The 22,884-nt window shown below is 44.5% G+C and overlaps 1 protein-coding gene across 8 annotated transcripts in view; it reads right to left on the bottom strand.

Annotated features, from left to right (window-relative positions):
* The window catches only part of RIN2 (Ras and Rab interactor 2), an 87,383-nt gene that overhangs the window by 30,059 nt on the left and 34,440 nt on the right, over positions 1-22,884 (bottom strand). For 7 of the 8 annotated variants that reach the window (XM_068940765.1, XM_068940763.1, XM_068940768.1 and 4 more), the window contains 2 exons: positions 18,250-18,342; positions 6,692-6,786 (listed from right to left, as the gene is read on the bottom strand). In XM_068940765.1, coding sequence (XP_068796866.1) covers positions 6,692-6,786; positions 18,250-18,306 — 152 coding nt within the window. In that variant the 5' untranslated portion in view covers positions 18,307-18,342. Of the gene's footprint in view, positions 1-6,691; positions 6,787-18,249; positions 18,343-18,473; positions 18,547-22,884 lie in introns of those variants that run through there. The other variant, XM_068940769.1, reaches the window with a different exon arrangement.

The raw sequence follows: 22,884 nt of genomic DNA, 5'->3' as shown, positions 1-22,884 counted from the left end.
CTTGCTGAAATTCAAAAGTCACCTCAAACAAATACACATGTACAGGCATGTATGAATTGATTAAACGCTTAATCCCGATTCCTTGTTATGTTCGCATTTGCAGAGATTCACCTTCAGAGACTAATACTCATGCAATTCAGATATTTTTATTCCTAGTGAGACTGCAAAAGCTGCAACACCCAGAAACCTCCCTCTGTCTTGCCTGCCGGAAAACCTGTTCAGTATTCCGACAACGGAGCACTGCACTATTTATCAGCCATCACAGCACCAAACATGATTTGCTTTTCTCTCTGCCTGCAGGGACTTTTTTCCACAAAGGAAGCCTGGTCAAAATAGCCTCACTTCAGCTCATCCTGAACCTGACTACCCTCTCTGCTCCAACAGCGCTGCCGGCTTCTCAGTTGCTTATCCATCTGCAGCCTCCTCCACTGATGTGTGGTCAGAGATCTTGTCGAGGAGGGGAAGAAAAAAAAAAAGGCAGAGGAAAAAGAAGAAAATGAACCACAGATAACCCTCCCTAAGGCACATCTTCACTAAGAAATCATCCACAGTGGTAGTAATTTTGCAGGGTCTGCGCTCTAAAAAGAGTCCTCGGCATATTGACATTTTTGCCCAGAAAGGTCCTTACCTCACATGTTAGCACTACAAATCTGTCACGATCAGAAAGAGGAATTATATATTTGTGCTCCTACTTCCTTTGGTTCTGGATCAACTCCCGTGTAAGAAATGAAGGCAAAAGCTAGACTAAGCATGAATTTGGCACACTAATGTAAGCTCAAAATATATTTAAGGGCAGGACAGTTAATAAAGTTACTGCTAAATTCAGTAACTTAGAACAGTCCTTGGAGGCTACGGATACCTGATGGGTATTAAAAATCCAAAGAAACAGGCCACTCAGGGAGTTGCTCTGGTTACGCAAAGCCTCCCCATCGCTCGCACCCTGTAGCACGACCGCATGCGAGCCTTCTGGCTCGAGTGCCGCTGCGCTGCGCTAAAGGTACGTTCTGGGATCCCGCAAAACAGTCAACTCTGGTAACTGCTCTCCTGATGCCAATATTAGAAAAAACCTCTAACGGCAGGGCAGCCTCGACTATGATGCAAGTCTGCCCTGAGCGGCCGCGGGGGAACGCAGCTGCGTCACCCTGCTGCAAACTGCCCCACAGCTATTGGGGATTCAGGGCTTTTGGCAGGCAGTAAGTGGCATTAACAGCACCTACCACCTTCATTAGGCCAGCTACTGTAGCAAGGGTGGTAGCAGCTTTACAAGCGCAGGCAGGAGCACTGAGTAAAAAAAGAAAAAAAAAGAAAGACCCCCCCACACACACACACTTCTTTCTAGCTCTGGTCAGCATCTTGCAGCATCTACGGGCAGGGGTGGAAAAGGAAGTCAATGGGTGCGTATGCGCGTGGCGGGGAGGAGGCCACTCACTCTTCTCCTGCATGGTCAGGGGAAAACTGGTGCACTCGGGCAAACTTTTCATTACCTGCACCAGCTACCACTGCCAGGTCACCTGCTGGCCCCCTTCCTTCCTTTTGCTCTCCTTCACCTTTTGCTTTTTTCATGCTGCACTGCCTTGGAGACTTGCAAGGCACCTAAACCGCAGATGATCCTCCCCCAGGGTCAAAAGCTATTAATAGTATGCCTTCGCCGGACACGAAGTACACGGACACACACTGTGCAGGAGGGAAGCAGTATTACGGAAGTTGTAACAGGGCTCTGAAAACTACCTGAATAGGAATTTGAGGTTCCCCTTTCAGCCCTGGTCTCAGCAAAACCTGGTGTTGTATGACGCAAAACATCCAGCCCAAAACCCGGGGCAAAATGAGAGTTATACACTGATGCTGGCTGCAGGCTCAGCTAGGTAAGAACTATTTCCATTCCTTGGTCAAAAGGTAGAGACAGAACATAATGCAGAGGAAATATGTTTGAGAGGGAGCAAATTTTGCCCACAAAAGAAAATTATGTTTTACGCAAAAGAAAAAACATGACCGGTATCAGCTATCAGGCTACGCACTGCTCGTTCCCGTGAAACCACCTAAAATTAGTAAAAGTTTGTGCACTCACCTAAGTCAGGGCATTCCTCTTCTCTGCTAGTGCTTTAACGTTGCCCACTTTGCAAAGCAAACACATCCAAAATGTTACTAGTGAGAAGATGAGTTTGAAAAGGAGCTGTCAAAGGTCCCAGTGAGATGGCTTGGCACTGGGAACTCTTTGGGACTGGGATTTACACGTTACTTCTTTGCAACCAAGCATAGGGAAAGAACAACCATGTGAATTCCACATGAATAGCAGATTAATTCAAGTGCACAGAATAAAATGCTGCACTAGCAAACACGCACTAGCCAAACATGCTGTGTCTTATGTAACAACCTAATTCTTCTCCTGTTTTCTTTATGGGAACTCCCAGTAAAAGACAAACTGACTAGGTCACATAAAATCAAACCCCAAATCCATCTGCATGGATGCTCTGCTTAAATGCAGAGGTACTACACCAGTCCCTCCTAATGATTTATACTCTCCTGGGGATTTCATCACTATTCATAGTGGATTAATGAAAATATGTGATTCATGCAAGTTTCCTTAGATTTAAGAAAACCCACAAGCATGTGGGAAGTAAACAAAGACAACAGCTGGGATAAACAGTGCTGCTACATCCTGATTGCACTTAGCTCACATTAAAATGGACAAAGAACAGGTTGAAGCCTGTAATTCCGGATGATCATCTCCCTTACATCTACGGGGCTGTAACGTACACCTCAGTCACATCCATGCAAAGCAAATGCTCTTGTCCTCCCCCTTGCACCAGCTCTAGGTGACTTTTTCTTTCAGTCTGTCAAACCTTATCTGTATCTCTTGCTCTAACCTTGTAACCTCAACTTCCAGCCTTTCTTCCCTTTTTTGTAGGGTTTGGGATAATTTAGTTCATCTGCTCTCTGACCCTGCCAGACCTCCCACATGGACAGGCACTGGCCTGGGGAGAGGATTTCTCTCTCTTTGGGAGTGCTAACCTAGTGAAATTGCATCCTGCTAGGATGATCGATGCTGCTCCATGGGTTTGCTGCATTGCCCTTTAACTAAGCTGCTCCAGGACTGTACCCTCCACTGGAAACAGTGGAAGAATTAACCTGTCCTTGTGAGGGCACGAGACAAGTTGGAGGAAGGACCTGGAGGACCTTGGAGGGATTGAGTCTGCGCTCGCGCGATGGAGAAAGCTGCTTATCAGCCCAGCAGCCACCCCAGTTTTAGCATCTCATTCCAGATGAACAGACTAGTCGGGAAGAGAGGGTTTTTGCACAGCCAGGAGGGATGTTGTTAGGGGAAACATCAGTGAGCGATCAGATTAATATTGTAAAGACAATAAGGACTGGCTTGTACTTGGATGTGTCCATACCTCCTCACTCCATTTGTTTACCGGGATTGGTCTGTTTTTAGGACGCTCGCACACTAGGATCTCATTACCCAAGCAGGAAGGGGGAGGCAGAGGTCCCTTCTTTGTCCTGGCAGTAGGATGCTCAGCTTCTCCCCAGCAGGTGCAACTTAACAAGCCTTGCTGCCATCTCTTCGCTAGGGTGGAGAGGTTTGCACAGCACAGCTTTGCATTCAGATACATTATTCTCCCACTGTTTACCCCACTGGTTCCTCAGCAGCAAGGAATATTCCTCCCATTTGTTTCCTGCCCAGGACACAAGGGCGAGGAAATAAAGTGCATCTTCCCAAAGTTGCAAAGAGAGGAGCGTGAGCCTTGCTGCAGTCCTGCCAAAGGCTGCCCACAGCTAACACAGTTAAAGCGAGTTCCTGGCTGTTTGACTGACTCCTCACTGCAAGAGCGTCTGGATTTCTGTAAATCCTGCAAACTAGCAGGCTTTAAGTGCACCAGCCTAGCCTGTACAGTCATATCGAGCATCAGCTGCCAGAGGGAGCAAGGCATCAAGGATTACCTCCACTCCTCAGCAGCTGCACTGTCACACTTGCCTCCATCCCCTTGCAGCTGAAGGGAGAGGATCAGGCTGCAGGGGAGAAGGTTAAATAACTTTGACAATACCAGAAGTAATCCACCACGCAAGACACAGATGAAAACTCTATTTAAGTTAATTATTAACGTGGAAAAAATGTAAAAGGCACATAGGCATAAGGGCTGCCCAGCATAAAGTATAAAGGATACAGGGCAAAGTTCTGCCCTTATTTTTGCCATGACGACAGAGCAGGAAGGGAGCAAGCTGCAGCAGCTGCTACCACCCAGCAAATCATCCCCCAACCATTGCGTAGGCACAAAAAACTGCAGGAAGACGGGGGCCACCAGGGCAGTGCAGACAAGAAATGCATTCTAGTTATGCCTTTTCCTGACAACTTCACTCATTTGCGTTAACGAGATACGTTTCTGCACTGGGAGCAAGGTCCAGGCATTAAACAACATGGAATACTGGAACCGAAGACCTGCATGTCACATTCTGAACACAATTTGTCAGCCCCCCCCCCCTTTTTTTTGGATGGCATTTACATGCTTACAAGCAATATATGTGGGCCCTGTTACTTGAATCATGCTCCATATCACTGGGGTGTAAAAAGGGTGGAATCTCCAACATATAGTCCAGGAGTATAAACCTGAAAGTCATCACACAACCACAAAAATTCACTCAAGTTGCAGACATGCAACTTCATGTACTTTTTTTCCCATGTACTTATTTTTCTGAATACAGTTAAGGCCTCTTGCAAACACTGCCTTTGCAAAAGGCAACTTTCAGCTCAGATTTCTCTAGATTCAAATCCAAATGCCGTATCAAGATACTTATTTCTGAACAAGAAAATGTACAATAACAAAAGCAACCTACATTAATTACAAAGTTTTAAAACAACTTCAGAGGTATAAATAGTCATAATAGGAAACACATCCTTTATGGTAGTCTAGTTCAAATGAGCAACCTGGAAAACCTTAGCTGAAATGACTGAAACGGTGCCTGGTAATGCTAAATAACTAAAATGTATTAGTGTACAACTAATTATATAATCTACACTAACTTTGATACAACCTTTACCTACACAGAAGCATAAACTTTAGATGTATGTAGTCATATAAAATTCACTTCAATTCCTTTATTCAGATGTTTTACATTTATCATCTTCAAAAGGAGAAAAAAAGGATGAATTTCTGGGTTTTATTGGATGGCTAGTTTTAGTGTCAAGTTCTATTTCAATGCACATCAGAATTCAATACAGAAATAGAAATCCACTTTTTTAGGTCAGTTTTGTTTGCATATTTTAATCAAAACATACTTTGCACTCAGAACTGAGTCAGTTAACCAAAAAAATCCCATTTATTTGTAAAGTGAGAGATTTTAAATGACTGTTTCCAGCTAAGCGTTTCCACCAAGATTTTAGGACTGGTAGATCTCAGCCTTCCATGCTTACGTTGCATTCAAAAGTAAGGAGAAGCCTTTTCTCAACTGATAATTAGCTAAGATCCCTGAAATTAATTAGCTGAACCCTTTGAAATGGAGAATGTATCCTTTCTGCCCCGGAAAGAACTGTGCTGTCAAAAGCTTTAGCACTTGAACAACACGCGACCCAAAGCTTCACCAAGCGCTAATTAGTTCCCTTGTCTCACGTTCTTTACCACTTGGGCAACAAAGGTGTTGGTCAATGTTTTAATTAATGGAAATAATTAAAAGAAATTGCAGTAAGATTTAGCACACTTCAAAAGTATTTACAGAGAGAGAACAAATAAGCTAAAAAACATGGACATAATCTGAATAACTAACTGTTATCCACTTCATTAATTCACTGCCTTGTAAAACACAGTCCACTAGCAATAAAACTGGCCCACTAAGTGGAGTCAGATGAAACCTAATGTTTGCACTGGTGACTTTCCTCTTGCAACAAATATTTCACCATTAAGGAGAGAACACATTTTTGTCCCTAATACCGTGCTTAAAATATCAGATATCCTCTGGATGTCAATTTGTCACACAGCCACTCGACAATCAAGCCTCACAGTCAAAACGCCAGGGTCCCACTACTCCCAGTTACAGCAACAGGCTTGGACTACAAGTTTCAACAGTCCTTACCTGCATGGCATGATCTCTTAAAACACCAGAAGTTTATCTGTACTATAATATATCTCAAATCATCTTAAGGTTAACAAAATGCATCCATCTGCTAATTTTTACATGCAAGATACTCACATATAAACCAACTTAAACACACACCCCATAAGTATTCCTATGATACAGGTGGACTCATATCAGGGTTTTTCTTACTAACCTGAGAACATAAATAAATCATGTTACTGGGTGAAAGCTATCTTGAATCTTCACCAAGCAACTCGGAGCAACGGACATTTTTAGCCTTTTCAATGTGAAAGCTGAACTCACTGCCATAGACACTGGGAACAACATTAGGAGTTTCCTCCTTTAGACACTCATCCGTGTCCTAGGCTTGCAACAAGGAAGTAGAAGTGAAGTTCAGTTGCCTTTAGAAGCTATTAAGCAAATACACAGAACAAGTGGCTCTGCGGACACTCTTTCCAAGTGAAAGCAAAGTCCTGTACTGAAGAGCAAGGTTACCTACGCCCTTCTATGTTGCTAGAATGAAACGCGGCAGGGCGCGTGCCATCCCAGAAAACAGCACCACGAAAACATGCCTGTCCTGTCACCCCCCGCCCCAGGAACTACAGAAATAAACATTTTTCATCACCTTTGCAAACCAGCAGATTCATCCTCCAGTGTGAGATCTGTCTGCACCATCTCCTGTTTCAGTTCTCCGATTTCTGAGGCAATTGTGTCAATGAGCTGCAAAGGGACAAAAATAGTATGACGTCAAGCAAGTGGAAGAGGCGTGGAAAAGGAGCCTGGGCAAGTTTAGTCACCAGAGATTACAACCTTTTTTTTTTTTTATCCCATCCTATTTGGATTTCCCCTTGCAGAGGAAAAAGGTTGGACACACTCATAATTGTTCTTAGAGAAAGAATAACTCCTGTTTTGTGCCCGTACAAAACCTCCCAGGCTGGATTTTTTTTTTTTTTTTAATTTAAATATATTAAATCTGCCACCTCAAAAAACAATTATATTATGCAGTAACTCCAAAGAACCAAATGATTTGATCCATTGCAGCATCTGTTTTCCACAAATCAAAACAACAAATAAAATAAAGTTAGCAGAGTTCCAACTGAAAGAGTCATTGCAGAAGGCATGCCAAGCCATCGTTACAACGTGCTGGTGGATGAAAAGCGGTAAAGCAACTAGAAAATTGGTGGCTGGTTTTCACATTAGGCCTTGGGCTGCAACCGAACTGAAGAACTTTTTAATTAAACAGAACTGCACCGCAGCACTTCTGCTCAGGTACAGCCAAATCCCAACTTCAGCAGGGCAAGCAGCTCGGTTTAAAGCGGGAACAGTTTGCGAGAAGGCTGGATCCCAAGAACTACAGCTTTCGCTAGGCAAATGCCTGGTGAAGGCTGCGTGGGGAACGCAGCAGAAATGAAGTGCGAAGTCTGAAAGGCACGCTTTGCCGGGGGCAGCCTTGGCAGCAAGCACAGCAGGTTTGCGTGGCACGCGGCGTAGAGCCGCGACACGTAAATCCCGGCGCGGCGCTCCCTGCTCCTGCCCACGGCGCAACGTAAGGAGATTTGCTGCAATATAATCTCCCCCCACCACCTCAAAACAAACAGCAATCCCGGCAGAGGAAATAAAACCAGCTTTCCAATCCATATCAAAAGTCTTCACAGTCACCTACCTACATGACACTACCTTAGAGTCCAGGTAACGCTAGTAGCTTCAGGAGGGCAGTGTCTTGGAAAAATCAGAATAATCAGGCAGCAGTTTTCCACCTCATTTGACAGCAAATTCTCTTTTCCGCTGCCTCAGCTATTCATACCCTCTTTTACTGTGCCACCTAATTCTGATCAATTCGAAGGACGATTCCACCTCCGTCTACAATAGGACAAACCTCTTAAGTATACTTTAAGCAAGAATTAACTACTACTATACACTACATTCGTACCCTAAGCTGCTTCCTTTCAAGGTCAGAGTCCTAGGCAGTACTGTACCCTGGCATTGCATTTTACAAAGATATTCCAGCTGCTGATGGTCAAACAGCCTCTGAGTCAGCGCAGGGAGATGTGAGCAACCCATTCCCATGCATGAGAAACAGCAGCGGCAGCCAAGGATGCCGGCCCAAAGCAGCACGCTCACGCTTCATGGCCAGGCTCCCCACCTTTGCGCCCGGTAGGCCAATAAAAATTGCACGTTAAAAATAAAATGCTTTTGGGCTGACTCTCACTAACCAAAGAAGTTTAACCACCAGCCTCCATAGGAAATTGAGAACTGCCATGCTCCTATTGCACGCTCTATTTGGGGCGGGGAGGTCGAAAAACGACTCCCAGTATATTTAAATGAAATATTTTTCCTCTTTAAAATAACACCTGAACTTATGACAAGCTACACCAAGTCTTCAAGTTAGCCACTAAAACAGAGGACTTTAAATAAATTGAACTGGGTGATTGCGGCCCGCATTTAAAAGAAAATGAAATCACTGATCTGTGGAAAGTCCTCAGCTACAAACCCAAACCAGAGCTTGTTTGTGTACTCAGCCAATTTTTGACAGCAATGATCCTTCTGTACCTGGAAGGAGAAAATGCTCTGCTCCCTCATTTCACTTTGATCTGCTAATTCAGTTCAAGAGCCAGTTAATTCGAAACCGAGCAGCTGCCTGGAAGCATAAGAAGCCGGAACAACCGCGCTTCTCTTCCAAGCTGCGACTAAACAAGAGGAACGGAAGGATCAGCTCGACGAGATCTGCATCTTGACAAACATGACCCAAAGCAACGCAGTACATCCCCTAGCTACAATAATCACTCTTGACGGTTCAATTGGTTTTAAACAGGAATATTTTTTCCTAAACCACCTTTAAGTCAGCTTTAAATAACTAATAGCACTCTAAAATACTGTTTCAGTATATTTCTTCTTGTTATTTGTATCAAGATGTGGCAAATGCAAGTTGAAAAAAAAAAAGCAAGCAAACAGCTGTTCAGAAAGAAAACATACAACTTGCCATTCTTAAATAATGAGTTTGACAAATACAGGAATAAAATAGAGCGTACCTTAAGTCAACAAAACCATTCCAGGTTTAGCTACAGCCTATCAATTATTAAATTAAGATTTCCTCTTCCTGGATTAAAATCACAATTCATATCTGACTGCACTTCATTGTAGGACACACAGCCAAGGGGCTTTCTTTATTAATTAAAAAAAAAAATACTTTCAATATCGATCAAAATAGAAGGGAAAAAACAGTCGGTTTTAAATACTTGCTCAGCTTCCCCAGTCTTCATTCATTATTAGATCTGTTCAAGAGCAACGTGGTACTCAAACGCCACCATATGAGTTGCTCCTAAGTAAGACGTACGCTGCTGAAGCAAGCCTTAATACACCTCCTGGGCTTTTGTAGCTGCCTTTTCCCCTCTAGTTCTGCTGAAGCGTCTCATTTCAGTTTCGAGAAACAGCTCATAGCTGCTCAGCACGGTTTTTCTATTCACTTTCTGTACTCCCGTGTCCTTTTCCTGTATCTTGGTGTATAATCTCCCCGCTTCCCCCTGTCCCTCCTCCTTTCAGGAGCAACGTTCTCTGATTGAGCCCCTTTTTCAAGCGTGCAAGCCCAAGGCTTGCCAATTTGCATCAACCTTAGTGCCAGGAAACTGAACTCCTAGGTGAAGACAGCCTTAAATTAAGGCAATATCCTCTCCTCTTCTCAGCTGAGGAAAGCATTGGGACCCACCCCATCTTCCATACCAACCTCTGCAGAGGTTTCTCAAATGCAAATTCTCCCAGCCTTTTGGGCTGCTGGAGGAGTGAAGGTGCAGCAAGAAGGGCTGAAAAATTAACTTGCTCGGGGGATGAAGCGAGGCTCAGCGTTTTGTTTGTGGTCATGGCCATCCCCTGAAGATGCCTCCTGTTCATTGTGCAGGAGGGAAGTTTTTCAAGCACAGAGCGCACAGCTTGGCCAAAATGCTGAAGGTAGTCATGCACACGAGTGACTTTGTCCCTGCTCTTGCTCTCACCTCGGGGGAGTGTCTCAGGAGGCAGGCACCAGCAGCAGCAGCAGCAGCAGAGCAGATGAAGGCATGTCGGTGCCTGGAGGCTTACAGGCAATTGCAGTTGATTCACAGCAACCTGCAGCTGAGCTGGGCTTTTAAAATATGAACTCGTGGTGAAAATCAGAACCTGGATCTCAACGCATCATTAGCATTATTAAATGATTTAATCTGTCAATGAGACAGACCAGCTGTAAGTATGTGTGGAATAACGAGCAAGGCCAACACAGCAGTCTCCTCACTGAAATCAGTTCATTTTCAAGGGACTGTCATCTAATCACCCGCAGAGACTACTATAGCTTTGCCTGGCAGCAGAGGTGTCTCTCTCAATGGTCTTCCTTCAGATCTCAGGTGTTTATTTAAGATTCGAGCAGAGCAGTAGAGACAGTTCAGCAGTCCCGTGGCTCCTTCAAAGGAGCAACTGCCTGCAGGGAGAACCTGGTCAGGAACAAGGGGAGGGCGACTCAGTGCTCTACCAGCCTCCCACGGTCTGCCTGGCGTTCATTTCCCCGAGACGTGCAAACAGGAGAGGCGGGGAGGTCCAACACCTCGGGACCGTCATCTGTGATGGCACGTAGGCTCAGCCCAAAAAGCTGGCCTGGCCCTGACGGCATGCTGCCATGGCAGCAGCGGCAGTGAGCTCTTCCTCTAGCTCGGCTCCCTTTCTCAGTGAGGGTCTACGCTTCCGAAAGAAGGCCTGAGGAGATCAAAGGAGGGGAAGGAGCAGTCTAAAGGGAGCATCCTGCAGCAGGACAGAGAAGGAAAACCAAGCGTTCTTCACGCTGTTATTGTACTCCCAGAGTGCTGCTTCTCCACTGCGATGGCCACTGATGCGCGAGCAAGCAAAGCAACAGCAACAGCTTCATTCCCCTCTGCTGGCAAAAAACGCGTTGCAGATTTCACAGCCAGGCCCAAACCCAGCTCTGACTCTGGCAAAAGTTTCCCAGCATCTTTCTAAAACAGTTTTGTAATGCCTCTGATATCGGGCTAAACAGACTTGTCAGGACAGAAACTCTTCCCAGTTAAAAGAAACAGATTTTGTGAGGTCTCGACCACTTCAGAAGATGTTTCAACAGCCTCTTTGTGTGCAACGACTTGCAGAAGTAGCAAAGGCAGCAAGGGGGTGATTTCAGCAGCTGGCCAGAGCCCCGCAGGCACCTGGTGCGGGGAGCAGCAGCCCGGTAGGGGCGAGCTGGGTGTTTCCACTTCAGCTGCAGCCAGAGGAAACGATGATCAAAGCGGAGCAACTGCGTGTCATGCCAGCAGCTGCTTCTGAATCACAAGCCTTCAGCCTCGCAGGCCAGACCTCTTTCCCTGCAAAACGTCCTAGGCTGCCGCATACATATTTGCAAGTATGTGCAGGGTTTTTTTTGCGTACTTGCCATACGTTGGGCCTCTTCCACACAACTGCAACTTAAATCGTTGTCTAGGAAAGAGACTTGCTTATATAAAATTCTTGGAAACAGCTGTTTGAAAAATAGGTTTTAAACATATATACCCTTCAAGTCAGGACAGTGTCAGGCAAGGATTGCTACACAGTTTTATCTTGAAGACATTAAGCTATCCTCATGCTTTTTGATTTGTATTTCTGTCTTAAAGTGGACTTTCTAGAAAACGTCTTTCCTCAGTTTTTTTTTTTTTTTTTTTTTTTTTAGTTTCGGTGAAAAATTTGTCTTTCATTCAGAAAAAAAATAACCAAAATTACTCTTACTCTGATTTAAAAAAAAGTCTTTTTGGAGGTAAGTCATCCTGAGCATTTCTGCAATTAATTGACACATGCTGTTACACTAGCAGCACCTGACCAATTATTTTCTGTCAAATACCAGTAAGGTGCAGTCATGAATACATGACATAATTTCTTAAGTATTTGAGATGAACAAAAGTTCTGGTCATTATACAGCGTAAGCGATGCTCGCATACTTAGCATGCTCCAAGAAGAGCTTTTAATAATGCATTTCTACAGAACATAGCAAGGATTCTGCGTGAGCAATACGACTAGATCCCATCCTTAGAGAACAGGCAGCAGCAGACTGCCTCCTTTTCAGCACAAGGCTCAAAATATTTTAATTCTTCAAACAGATTTCTCTCTTCACAAGATTGTGACTCCTGTTTTGCTGAAAGTAATGGAAAAAGTCTCTCACTGATTTCAACAGGCTTAAAATCAAGACCAGAAGAGGTAGTTTCCAAGGGAAACATGAATGAAGCAGAGAGAGAAATATTTCTGTCAGAGGCCCCTGTTAGCATAAAATAACACGCATGAACCCCGGGCCTTCAAAAGTGATGTGAAGAAATCTGTCACAGATTATTCAGGACCAGGACATAGATATTACTCTGTTATGCTAGAGAAACAAGAGGCTTACATACAAAGAAACGCATCTGAAAGCATCACCATCTCAGGTGGGAAATTAGTTAACAGAAAAAAGAACCAAAATTAAAAGATAACTTACAAAATATATAAAGTGCTAAATAACCAGTTGTTTGTCTGCCATTTTTCCTTTTTTGGCTTATTTGTTAGGCAGCGCTCTTCTGTGAGTAAAAAAAGAAGCTACAGTTCTACCACTCAGTCAATATTTTTCATGTGAGACAAAATACAATCACTGTAAACCCAAATAATGGCTTAGACAGCATGAAGTCACACAGTACCACAGTACAACATTCCTTAGCCAAACCTATCCTAAACATCAGATGGCTCCCAATACCCAAGGATTAACTGTTTACATTCCTAAAATCCAGGAATGAAAGAATGAAATGGAAATAATTTAAACCACAGTATTCTTTTTTTTCCCCTAATGCATTATGCAATGCTTAATGCCAGCTGAGCCTTCACTGAGCAATACCCATCTCAGCTTTTAAAAGCTGGCAGGGATGACAGCGTAATTTATATGTACAGCCCACAAAACAGAGCTCACCACAGGGTTCTCTCACCAGAAGAAGGAGCATTTTTTCATTTCTATGTTTTACATCTTTCAGAGTGTCCTGTGAGCATCAAAAATCAGAGCAACCTCCAAGCTCCTCTCCAGTGTGTTCGTAAGAAGCAACGCACCCTCCAGGAGCTATAGGCGCCTTTCAGAAGCGCTCCAGGCAAAGTGCAGCCCTGAGAAGGCACAGACCAGCGCCTCCTCTGAAGCCTGGCACAGCTACAGGTCTTTTTATTCATCAAAGTTTCTCAATCTTCAGAGGATGACAGCTGGCTTAGACTTGACAGCTATCGCAGGACATTTTAGAAAATCATTCACCCATTGCTGCATGGCAATTGAATCCCTGTTTTCTGTATTGAAATGTAAATAAGCTTAAGTGAAGCATTAATGAAACTGCCACTAAAGAGGAGAGGTGAGATCAACGCCTCTGATCTGGAAAGGGCATGTGGGCTGAAGACAACCGGGATCAGTGTCCAACTGCACAAACGCACCCCAGCACTTACCCTTTCTCCCGCCAGCATCTCAGTTTTCATTCTTGCTGGAGCCCTGCATCCTATTTGGCATCTCGTCTTTGCCTTCCTGTTTTGATAAGCAGAATGTAGCAACCCTCAAAGAGCACCCTGTGCGCAGAGCTGGCAGAGTGCCAGAGGCACGAGCCAAACTGGGAATGCTATTTCTGGACTTGTTCAAATGTCTGTATACAATTAAATATTTTGATACGTGGCTGCAGTTTCTGGTTATTTTGCACAGTGAATTTCCAAGATCACTAGCATCATTCAGTCTCTTATCCATCAGTAAGCAACACAGTTTTAGCTGATGCTTGATTTTAGGACAGAAAAGCATTAATGGTGTAACATTTCAGATGTCAGTTCAGTACAGTTTGGAACTTAATATTTTGATGGGAAGAAGGATGACTCAGGAAAAAGGATGTTTGTCAGCAACACACATTCAGTTCCTTACTTCACCACAGACCCCCTTTGTAACCTGCAATTCAGGCAATTACCCAGCCTAAACTCCCATCTTTGCTTCCCTTTTGCTACTTGCTGGCTCTGAGACTTCATCAAGTACTACATTTAAAGACTTGGCAGAATTTAGCTTCTAAAAACACAGGCCTTCATTCCTTGTAAAATGGGGACAATATTCTTTTCCTAGTCTACTAAGGGCTGAAAGAATGAATGTGAAAAAAACAAAGAGATGGTTAGAAGCTACAGTGATGGGGACTATTTAAGCACAACCCAGAAGAAACAGCAAGTTGGCGTTTCCCTTTGGTACATGACAATGAACGTCCTAGTAAAAGTCACCGAGAACAGCAAGATACTCTTTATGAGCACTTGAAAGTGCCCTGTAAAATTGTAGCTCAGCACCCTAAAGGTATTTTGGGCACCTGTGAATTACCATTTACAGCACAAGAGCCATATGCAGAAGTAGTCTATACACATAATGTGGGAGAACATCTGGAGAATGCTCTGAAGCAGCAATAACATGGGTAAGAGGATCCCTCTTAATTACCAGGTCTCCAAAACACAAAGGGGGAGAAGGTAAAATATTTGCCTCTAAAGAACACACAAAGAACCAACAAAAAAAGTAAAATAATGCATATAGAAAAACCCAATGGGTGAAGTGCTTTCTTTACCAATCCATGCAGCTCAGAACCAAGGTAACTGCTCTCATGACTTTACGAGAGGATGAGAAGTCTGAGAACGTACCTCTGAGGCATCTTTTATCCCCTCTATTCTTCAGGCCATTCCCTGGCCAGACTGTCCCTAGGAAAATTTAGACCAACCTTAAGAGTTTCTCAGCTGACACTGTTATAGCCTTGAAACATCTTGGCATCCTGAAATTGCTACGGCATACTGCTGTCCTAATCACTTTGAGTAACTCCATCCATGACATCAGCGTGAACAGGAGGTACACAAAATTGCCATTTCAGTGTTTATACAGCACTGAGAATTACTTAAAGGCAGAGAAGTCAACGAACCGTAGAAAATGACTCGGGCATTGCCTGCAGTTCCATCGACATCATTATTCCCTCAGCACACACATAAGCAGCAACGTAGAATTATTCCTCGTAATTGAAATTGTTTTTTGCTATGATTTGAAAGTATGACCATTCACCCCATACAGCTGCGGACTGCCATCAAACAAGGTAATGCTTGTGCTTATGAGAAACAGGACATTACAAAAGCGTGTTGCAAAACTGCAAAGTGGCTTCTGTCCCCACATGACTCCTGTTTATTGCTGACCACATGAAACTCAGAGTGAGCCAAAGAGGAAAATACTCGATCACTGCAGCAGCAATCTTTCGTTTCCTAAAGATTGGCCTGGTAAGATTACCTCAAGATAAAGAAAGCATGCAACACATTAACTGGGCATTTCAATGTGTATGCGTGTCACTACAACCGTGCAGTGAAGCTGCTGGCCTGAAAAGTGGTCCTGCACACTCCTTTGGTAGTGATTACAGCTGTGACATTAGGCACAATTGCTTGGTTCCCCTTTACCCATAGCCTACCATGAGTTTTTTTTTTCCTATCTGCTAGAAAGGAAAAAAAAAAAAAAAAGATAGACTTAAGGTGAGATTCAGGCAAGAGAGAGGCCTTTCAGCCACCCAGAACACAGGAAACGGCAACAGCAAAACCCGAGACACGTGGAGCATAACCCAGGAGGATGCAGCAGTGGACACAAAAGCTGAGAAGAAGAATCAGCAAAGTGGCAGCTGCTTGCCTCTACTTAAAGCTTTGGCCATTCAATCACATTGACTGCAATGCTAGGGGAAGAAGATCAGTATTCTTGTCTTTCTTAAAAGCTGAGATGGCAGCAAACAGCAGCACCTGTCACAGGAAGCAACTACACCTGGAGGTGAAATTCTAAGGGAAAGGCTCTAGATAAGCTAATCCAGTGCTCAGAAGCACCTGTAACTTTTTCACCACTCATTAGAGCAAACCTTTGCCTCACAAGGCAGTCACTGTGACCCTGGCACTACGCTAACAACAAAATGCTAGGGCAGATCAGATATGTTCAGCTTTGTCCTATTTAACCCTGATCCCAAGCCAGCCTATGTGACAGTTTACTCTTTCTCACAACAGTTCTGAAAAATATGCACACAGTCCCTAGCCAGGGGTAGGACACTGCACTTTGCTAGGTCGAAATGCCTTCAATTCAGGGGTGTGCTCGGGTAGAACCCTCCCTGCCCTGCTCTCTAGGAGTATATGGTGTTTGCAGCTGTACTCACATGGTGCACAGGAAGGTTTTGTTAACCAAATTGCACAAGTAGTCCTTTCCTCTGGAAGAAAATGTTAACCACAGTCTTCTCTGCAATTAGCTCAAGCCCTGCCTCCTGACTTCCCTCACTACACATAAACAAAACACAGTTAACTGCATTCAGTGGTCTTTTGAAAAACATACTGATAACTCCTATCGCACCTCCGCCTTTTGCAGTGGGGTAAACTGGAGAACTGACAGTTCTCCAAAGCCTCTCCATCCTGTCGCATAAAAGGACCAAACAAGTTGCCCTGGAAAAGAGTTAGCTCACCGCAGCACAGAGGACCCCCTGATAGGTCCTCCCAAGCTATAGCAACCCATATAGAGTGGGTGACAGAAGCGAGGACAGAGTAATCGCTGTTTACTTTTGCAGTGTGATTGCTCATGCCTGAGCCAAGCTACTACTGGTGCTCACATCTGGGGCCAGTCATGCAATTCAACTCCATAGGGAATACTGGGAAAAAAGCAAAGTTAAGTCATCACTTGACAAAAGTTCCCAGAGGCAGAAGTGTTTTATAACTATGCAGAAGTGAAGGTGATGACAGAAGACAAAAAAATCTGACAATTGCAGGCAGCCAACGTGAAGTGTGTTCTCTCTCTCATGCAATGTTACTGGTCCCTTTTTCCCAAGCAAATGAGCGGTAACGAGGTTAGTGGGGCTAAAACCATCTATATTAACAACACCCAGGGAAAAACGCATTTCTAAAGAGCTCCAGCGAGTATTTGAGGGGAAGAAGATGCTTTGAGCCAGAGCCATACCTTCATGCAGCTCTGAGCGCTACCGCAAATCCGATGAGGCCTCCACTGCCGCCTCTACTCACAGGTGTTTCCCAAGGGTGCTAGGAAAGCAGCATGTACCTTACACCCTATGCTTTTTGGTCCATTTCATGCATTATTCAGCTCTATTTTGTGATGCAGGATGGGACTGAGAGAAAACAGAAAGTCTCTTACCTGAGACTACTTCTCACTGAAATATATTGTATCAGGTGTGCCATAAGCCACTTGACATCTCATACAGCACTCGGAATATAAGAACACTAAATAAAACTATTTCTATTTTCTCTATATAAACATGTGAATGCCAGAACAGAACCACTTGTTTTCAGTGCCTCTGTCACCCAGGAAGCCAGGCTGAGTGTCTTAAGGGAGGAAGGATTAAGTTCCTCTAAAGTATTTAGGCACCTGAGGACACAGACATGTACCTTGCTGGATTTTTGAGAGTATTGCAGTGAGCTAGGCACCAGCTTCCTGTTAATTTCAAATGAGATGCATGTAAGCTTAAATACATAAATGAATGAATAATAAAAAACCCAACTGATATAGACATACACTGAGACTACAAAGATAATCTTTCTGTGAGTGTTTGGAAAACACACAAAGAGACCCCCTCCCAAGTTTTCATAACGTAAAACTAATTTTCAATGCAGTAATGAACATCATAAACCTGTACTGCAACTTTAAGCTACAAGAATCCAGTTTATGAAAGCTCTGATCACGTCATGCCTGTGTGTAAGAAAGCTTATATTCTCAGTATCAGCTGCAAAGAAAGCCACAAGCCCTTTTGTACCAACTACTCTGTTCAGTGTACAGGAAAACCATATACACATGAAGTAACTGGACGGTAATCTAACCACAAATAAAACCTGGAAAAATGAGATCCTCGGTGAAATGCTTCCCATTTTACAGAAAAAACTTGCTAAATATCACAGACTCCACTGCCCTTTCTGCAGCGCTAGTTTCACAGAAACCCACCTGCTTTACGTTTCGTGTTGGTCTACTAAGGTACAAAACCCAGAACCAGCAAAAAATAATGTAAGTTTTCTCAGGAATTGGGGAGTGGGGAGTTGTTTTTTTTTTTTTTCATTTTTTTTTTTTTTTATTACAGACACTAAGGCTCTTTGCAGCTGCTAAAGAGAAAATAAGCAACTTAGCACCTCAAAGCAAAGGCATTCTCCTAATTACTGAAATAAATCAAATACCACATTTACCTTAAAGAAACTTCCTCTTTTGTCCAGACAACGGGCTTCCATTGTCAAAGACGACATCTTCCCTGGGAAGACTCCACTGAATGTCTTGAACTCCTAAAAGTAGAAACATTTTTAATGGTTAGTCCAGTCTGTAGGAAATGCCTTTCTAAGCCACAGAAACAGTCACAACAAGCCTTCTGCCAAGATCTTTTTCCGTCAACAACACAGTGCCATTTATTTCTTACCAAAGCCCTTATATATCCTTTTAGTCTACTATTTTCCTATAAATTGCTTCAGAAAGACAGTGCTTGCAGTTCCATGTTTCCCCCTTCTCCTCACAACCAATCCTGTAGCTCCAAGTGGATTTTAATGTGCTCATTAAGAAAGAATGCTAAAACATAACGATTGCTTTGTTTGTTTGCTTGACCTCAGCCTGAAGGACAAACAGAACAAATGTTAGATGTCACCGCAATCCGCTTTCAAAGGTTACAGTTTTAATGGGGCCGTTTTAATGGGCCCCACTGCGAGGGGAAAAAATATCACTCACACGGGAGAAAACACATGATCATAAACGTAAAAAAAGAAAAAAAAAATCCTTGAAGTTATTAAGATACAATTAACTCAGAGTCGTGTCCAAGAGGCAAACCGAAGATGCAATAGGGAAGCAGCAGCATCTTCCATTGACGGGTGAACTGACCACACTGATCAATATCCAGAAGAGCGTAAGGGCGCGCAACTAGCCCATACGCGGGTAACGAGAAATATCCTTTTGGTGGTCTCAAAGGGCACGTAGCTGATGAGCAGAATTCCTCTAGAGTCATCACCAGCTCACCTCAGTAATCTGTGCACAAATTTCCAACCTAGCTGTGGAGCTCAGCTCCTGTTTCAGAATAACTTCCCAGATGGCCAACACCGAGCTTTTAATTGCCTTGAAAGAGCCTCCTCTTCTCCTCCCTCACACATTTAGTGACAATATAGCAGGTATTTCCATTGGAAGCCCCAGCTAACTAAATGACAAGTATCGCGAGTGCAATACATTGTAGGCTAAGGTAGAGGCACAGCTTTTGATGTGATACACATGTAAATGAAGATAAAAAAGGCAGGGAGTAGCAGCGACAACGAACAAGCTTACAAGGGCTGCAGACGAAGTGTGAGCAAAACGACCAGCTGAAGCAATGAATTTTGACAGTTAAAATAAAACATAATAAAAAAAGGAGATCCCCCTCCATTCCTATTTCCCTCTAATGCATTATGAGAAGGCACCAACAAGAGTAAATAGGACCAAGGAGGAGCTTAAAAAGAAGGGAGGGGGAGGTCATTGAAAAGTCCTTGCAAGCTACAAGCACTGAAAAAGGGTGAGAGGTAAAAGCAGGAGAAAAATATTTTCTCTCGGTTTTAACATGTAGCAGGAAGCTTAAAATTCCTTTGCCCCATTTCTAGAGCTCAGATCACCACAGCACTAGAAAAGGTTACATTTTTTCACTTTCGGGTTCCAGTTAAAAAGCAGCCGTGCCGGGAAGCTCATGAAGCAGCCTGCTTTCCAGGCGGAGTTTGCAGGCTTTAAAGGTGCAAGGAAAAATCCTGGATTCTGCATTCTCGTGCAAAGCAAAACACAGCAGGATGGCCCAGAGAAGCCAAAAAGCAGCGCTCAAAATGTTAATTTCTTTTTTAATCAGCACATATAAAGGAACAAACTCCTGACAAAGCACTTAAGCATTGTAATCTTGGTCACTTTATTTAAAGTCTGCCTAAATGACTTGACCAAGACAATCCTGGAAGAGGCTGAAGTCCAGGGAAGTGGGTGGGTTTGCAGGTGCTACTAGATGGGTTGAGGCCTGTGCCTTCGTTTGCCACCTGCAAAACAGCACTAAGGAAAGCTGGGAACGGAACAGTTCTTCCACCCTGGGGAACATCAGACATTTTAAAGGCTCCTCCCGTTCAATATCAACCATCCAAAAAAATTCAAAGCTTGGCAGAGTTTTTAATTACCAAGTGGAAATGATTTCTTTTGATTAATTCTAAAAAGGGAATTTTCACATGAAAGGCCAAAGGTGAAGGGAAATCAAAGAAATCCCTTTCTGTTTTCATCAAGACTCCTGTCTTCTAGCTTTCAAAGCATCCTTTCAAAGACCCATCAACTGAGCCAAAGAGCTGGGAGCCCCAAATACCCAGGCTCCTCAGAAGCCGTTTAGCTGGGCTGCTGAGCAGCTGGTAAAGCAAATGGCTTCCCATTAAAGGGGAGGTACTTTGCCAAAAACTAAACGTTTCCTACAAAACATCTTGACTTTAAGTCACAGAACGGTTGAGGTTGGAAGGGACCTCTGGAGATCATCTAGTCCAACCCCCTGCTCAAGCAGGTTCCTCTAGAGCACATTGCACAGGCAGGTTTTGAATATCTCCAGGGAAGAAGACTCCACCAACTCTCTGGGCAACCTGTGCCAGTGCTCTGTCACCCTCACAGTCAAGAAGTTTTTCCTCATGGTCAGACAGAACTTCCTGTGCCCGTTGCCTCTTGTCCTGTCACTGGGCACCACGGAGAAGAGTCTGGCCCCATCCTCTTGACACCCTCCCTTCAGATACTTGAACACGTTGATCAGATCGCCTCTCCGTCTTCTCTTCTCCAGGCTCAACAGGCCCGGCTCTCGCAGCCTTTCTCCAGAGGAGAGATGCTCCAGTCCCCTAATCCTCTTTGTAGCCCTCCATTGGACTCTCTCCAGTAGGGCCATGTCTCTCTTGTCCTGGGGAGCCCAGAACTGCACACAGTACTCCAGGGGAGGCCTCACCAGGGCTGAGGAGAGGGGCAGGATCACCTCCCTCCACCTGCTGGCAACACTCTGCCTAATGCACCCCAGGAGACCATTGGCCTTCTGGGCCACAAGGGCACATTGCCGGCACATGGTCAACTTGTTGTCCACCAGCACTCCCAGGTCCTTCTCGGCAGAGCTGCTTTCCAGCAGGTCAACCCCCAGCCTGTACTGCTGCATGGGTCTTGCACCTAGGGAGGAATAACCCCATACACATGCCTTTGTGGAACTCCATGAGGTTCCTCTCCGCCCAGCTCTCCAGCCTGTCCAGGTCCCTCTGAATGGCAGCACAGCCCTCTGGTGTATTAGCCTCTCCCCCCAGTTTAGTATCAACAGCAAACTTGCTGAGGGTGCACTCTGTCCCTTCCTCCAGGTCATTGATGAATAAGCTGAACAAGACTGGACCCAGCACTGACCCCTGGGGGACACCACTAGCTACAGGCCTCCAACGAGACTCTGCGTCACTGACCCCAACCCTAAATTATTTGCAATAACCATCACGTTTGCAATAACCAACTAAAACTCCCCAAACTATTTGATCAGAGTTTTTCTGATCAGTTCTCAAGAATTTCTATATCTTTCCTCCTCCGTCAGTACCCTACTAAGTAGCTGTACAGGGAAATCATCCTCTTCTTACCGCCCCAGCCTCCTGCCATTCTGAACTTTTTTGGTTTGTGGTCTGGGACCCCCACAGAATAAAAATTCTGGCACTAAATTCACAAGTTCATCCTGATTAGGAAGCTTAGATGGCAAGCAACTCAGTTCTGTGAATCTCACTCCCACCGTGAACCGATGGCTCACTCATATGCCGCTAGTTGCTCTGACACAAATCGCCTCACCACCACCATGTAGCTGCACATGTTCTCCACCATCTGTGCAACCGGCTGCCATCGCCACCTGCCTTGAACAAAAGAATGAGGCAAGTGCTGTAAAATAGATTAGACTGGTGAATCCAACAAGGTTTCATAATTACCTCCTAAGACTCCCCCTTCATTTTCTCTCTGCATACTTCCAACCTCCAAAGTCAGAATTACAGAATGGTTGAGGTCAGCAGGGACCTCTGGAGACCATCTGGTCCAACTCCCCTCTGCTCAAAGCAGGGCCTACTACAGCAGGTTGCCCAGGACTCCACAACCTGTGCCAGCGTCAACCACCTTCACAGTAAAAAAGGGTTCTTATGTTCAAAAGGAATCTCCTCTATTTCAATTTGTGGCCCTTGCCTCTTGTCCTGTCACTGGATGCCACTGAGAAGAGCCTAGCTCCATCTTCCTTACTCCTGCCCATCAAGTATTCATGCACATTAGTAAGATCCCCCGAGCCTTCCCTTCTCCAGGCTGAACAATCCCAACTCTCCCTGCCTCTCCTAGTACGTCAGGTGCTCCAATCCCTTGATCATCCTTGCGGCCCTTTGCAGGACTCTCTCCAGTATGTCCATGTTTCTCTTGTGCTGGGGAGCCTAGCACTGGACACAGCACTCCAGATGCGGCCTCACCAGGGCTGAATAGAGGGCAAGGATCACCTCCCCCGACCTGCTGGTAACACTCTTCCTAACACAGCCCAGGACACTGCTGGTGTTCCTTGCTGCAAAGGCACGCTGCAGGATCATGTTCAACTTGTTATCCACCAGGACACCCAGATCCATCTCTGCAAAGATGCTTTCTAACCGGTTCTCTCTCAACTTGTACTGGTGCATAGGGTTATTCCTCCCCAGAGCAGGACTCTGCACTTCCCTTTCTTGAACTTCACAAGATCCTTTTCAGCCCATTTCTCCAGCCTGTCAAGGTCCCCTTGAATGGCAGCGCAACCATCCTCCAAATTTTGTATTGGCTACAAACTTGCTGAGGGTCCCATC

This window comes from Struthio camelus, chromosome 3 (assembly GCF_040807025.1).
Source record: "Struthio camelus isolate bStrCam1 chromosome 3, bStrCam1.hap1, whole genome shotgun sequence".
NCBI classification, from domain to species: Eukaryota; Metazoa; Chordata; class Aves; order Struthioniformes; family Struthionidae; genus Struthio; species Struthio camelus.
Note: the sequence above shows the minus strand (reverse complement) of the source record. Positions and strands in the feature narration are given on the sequence as shown.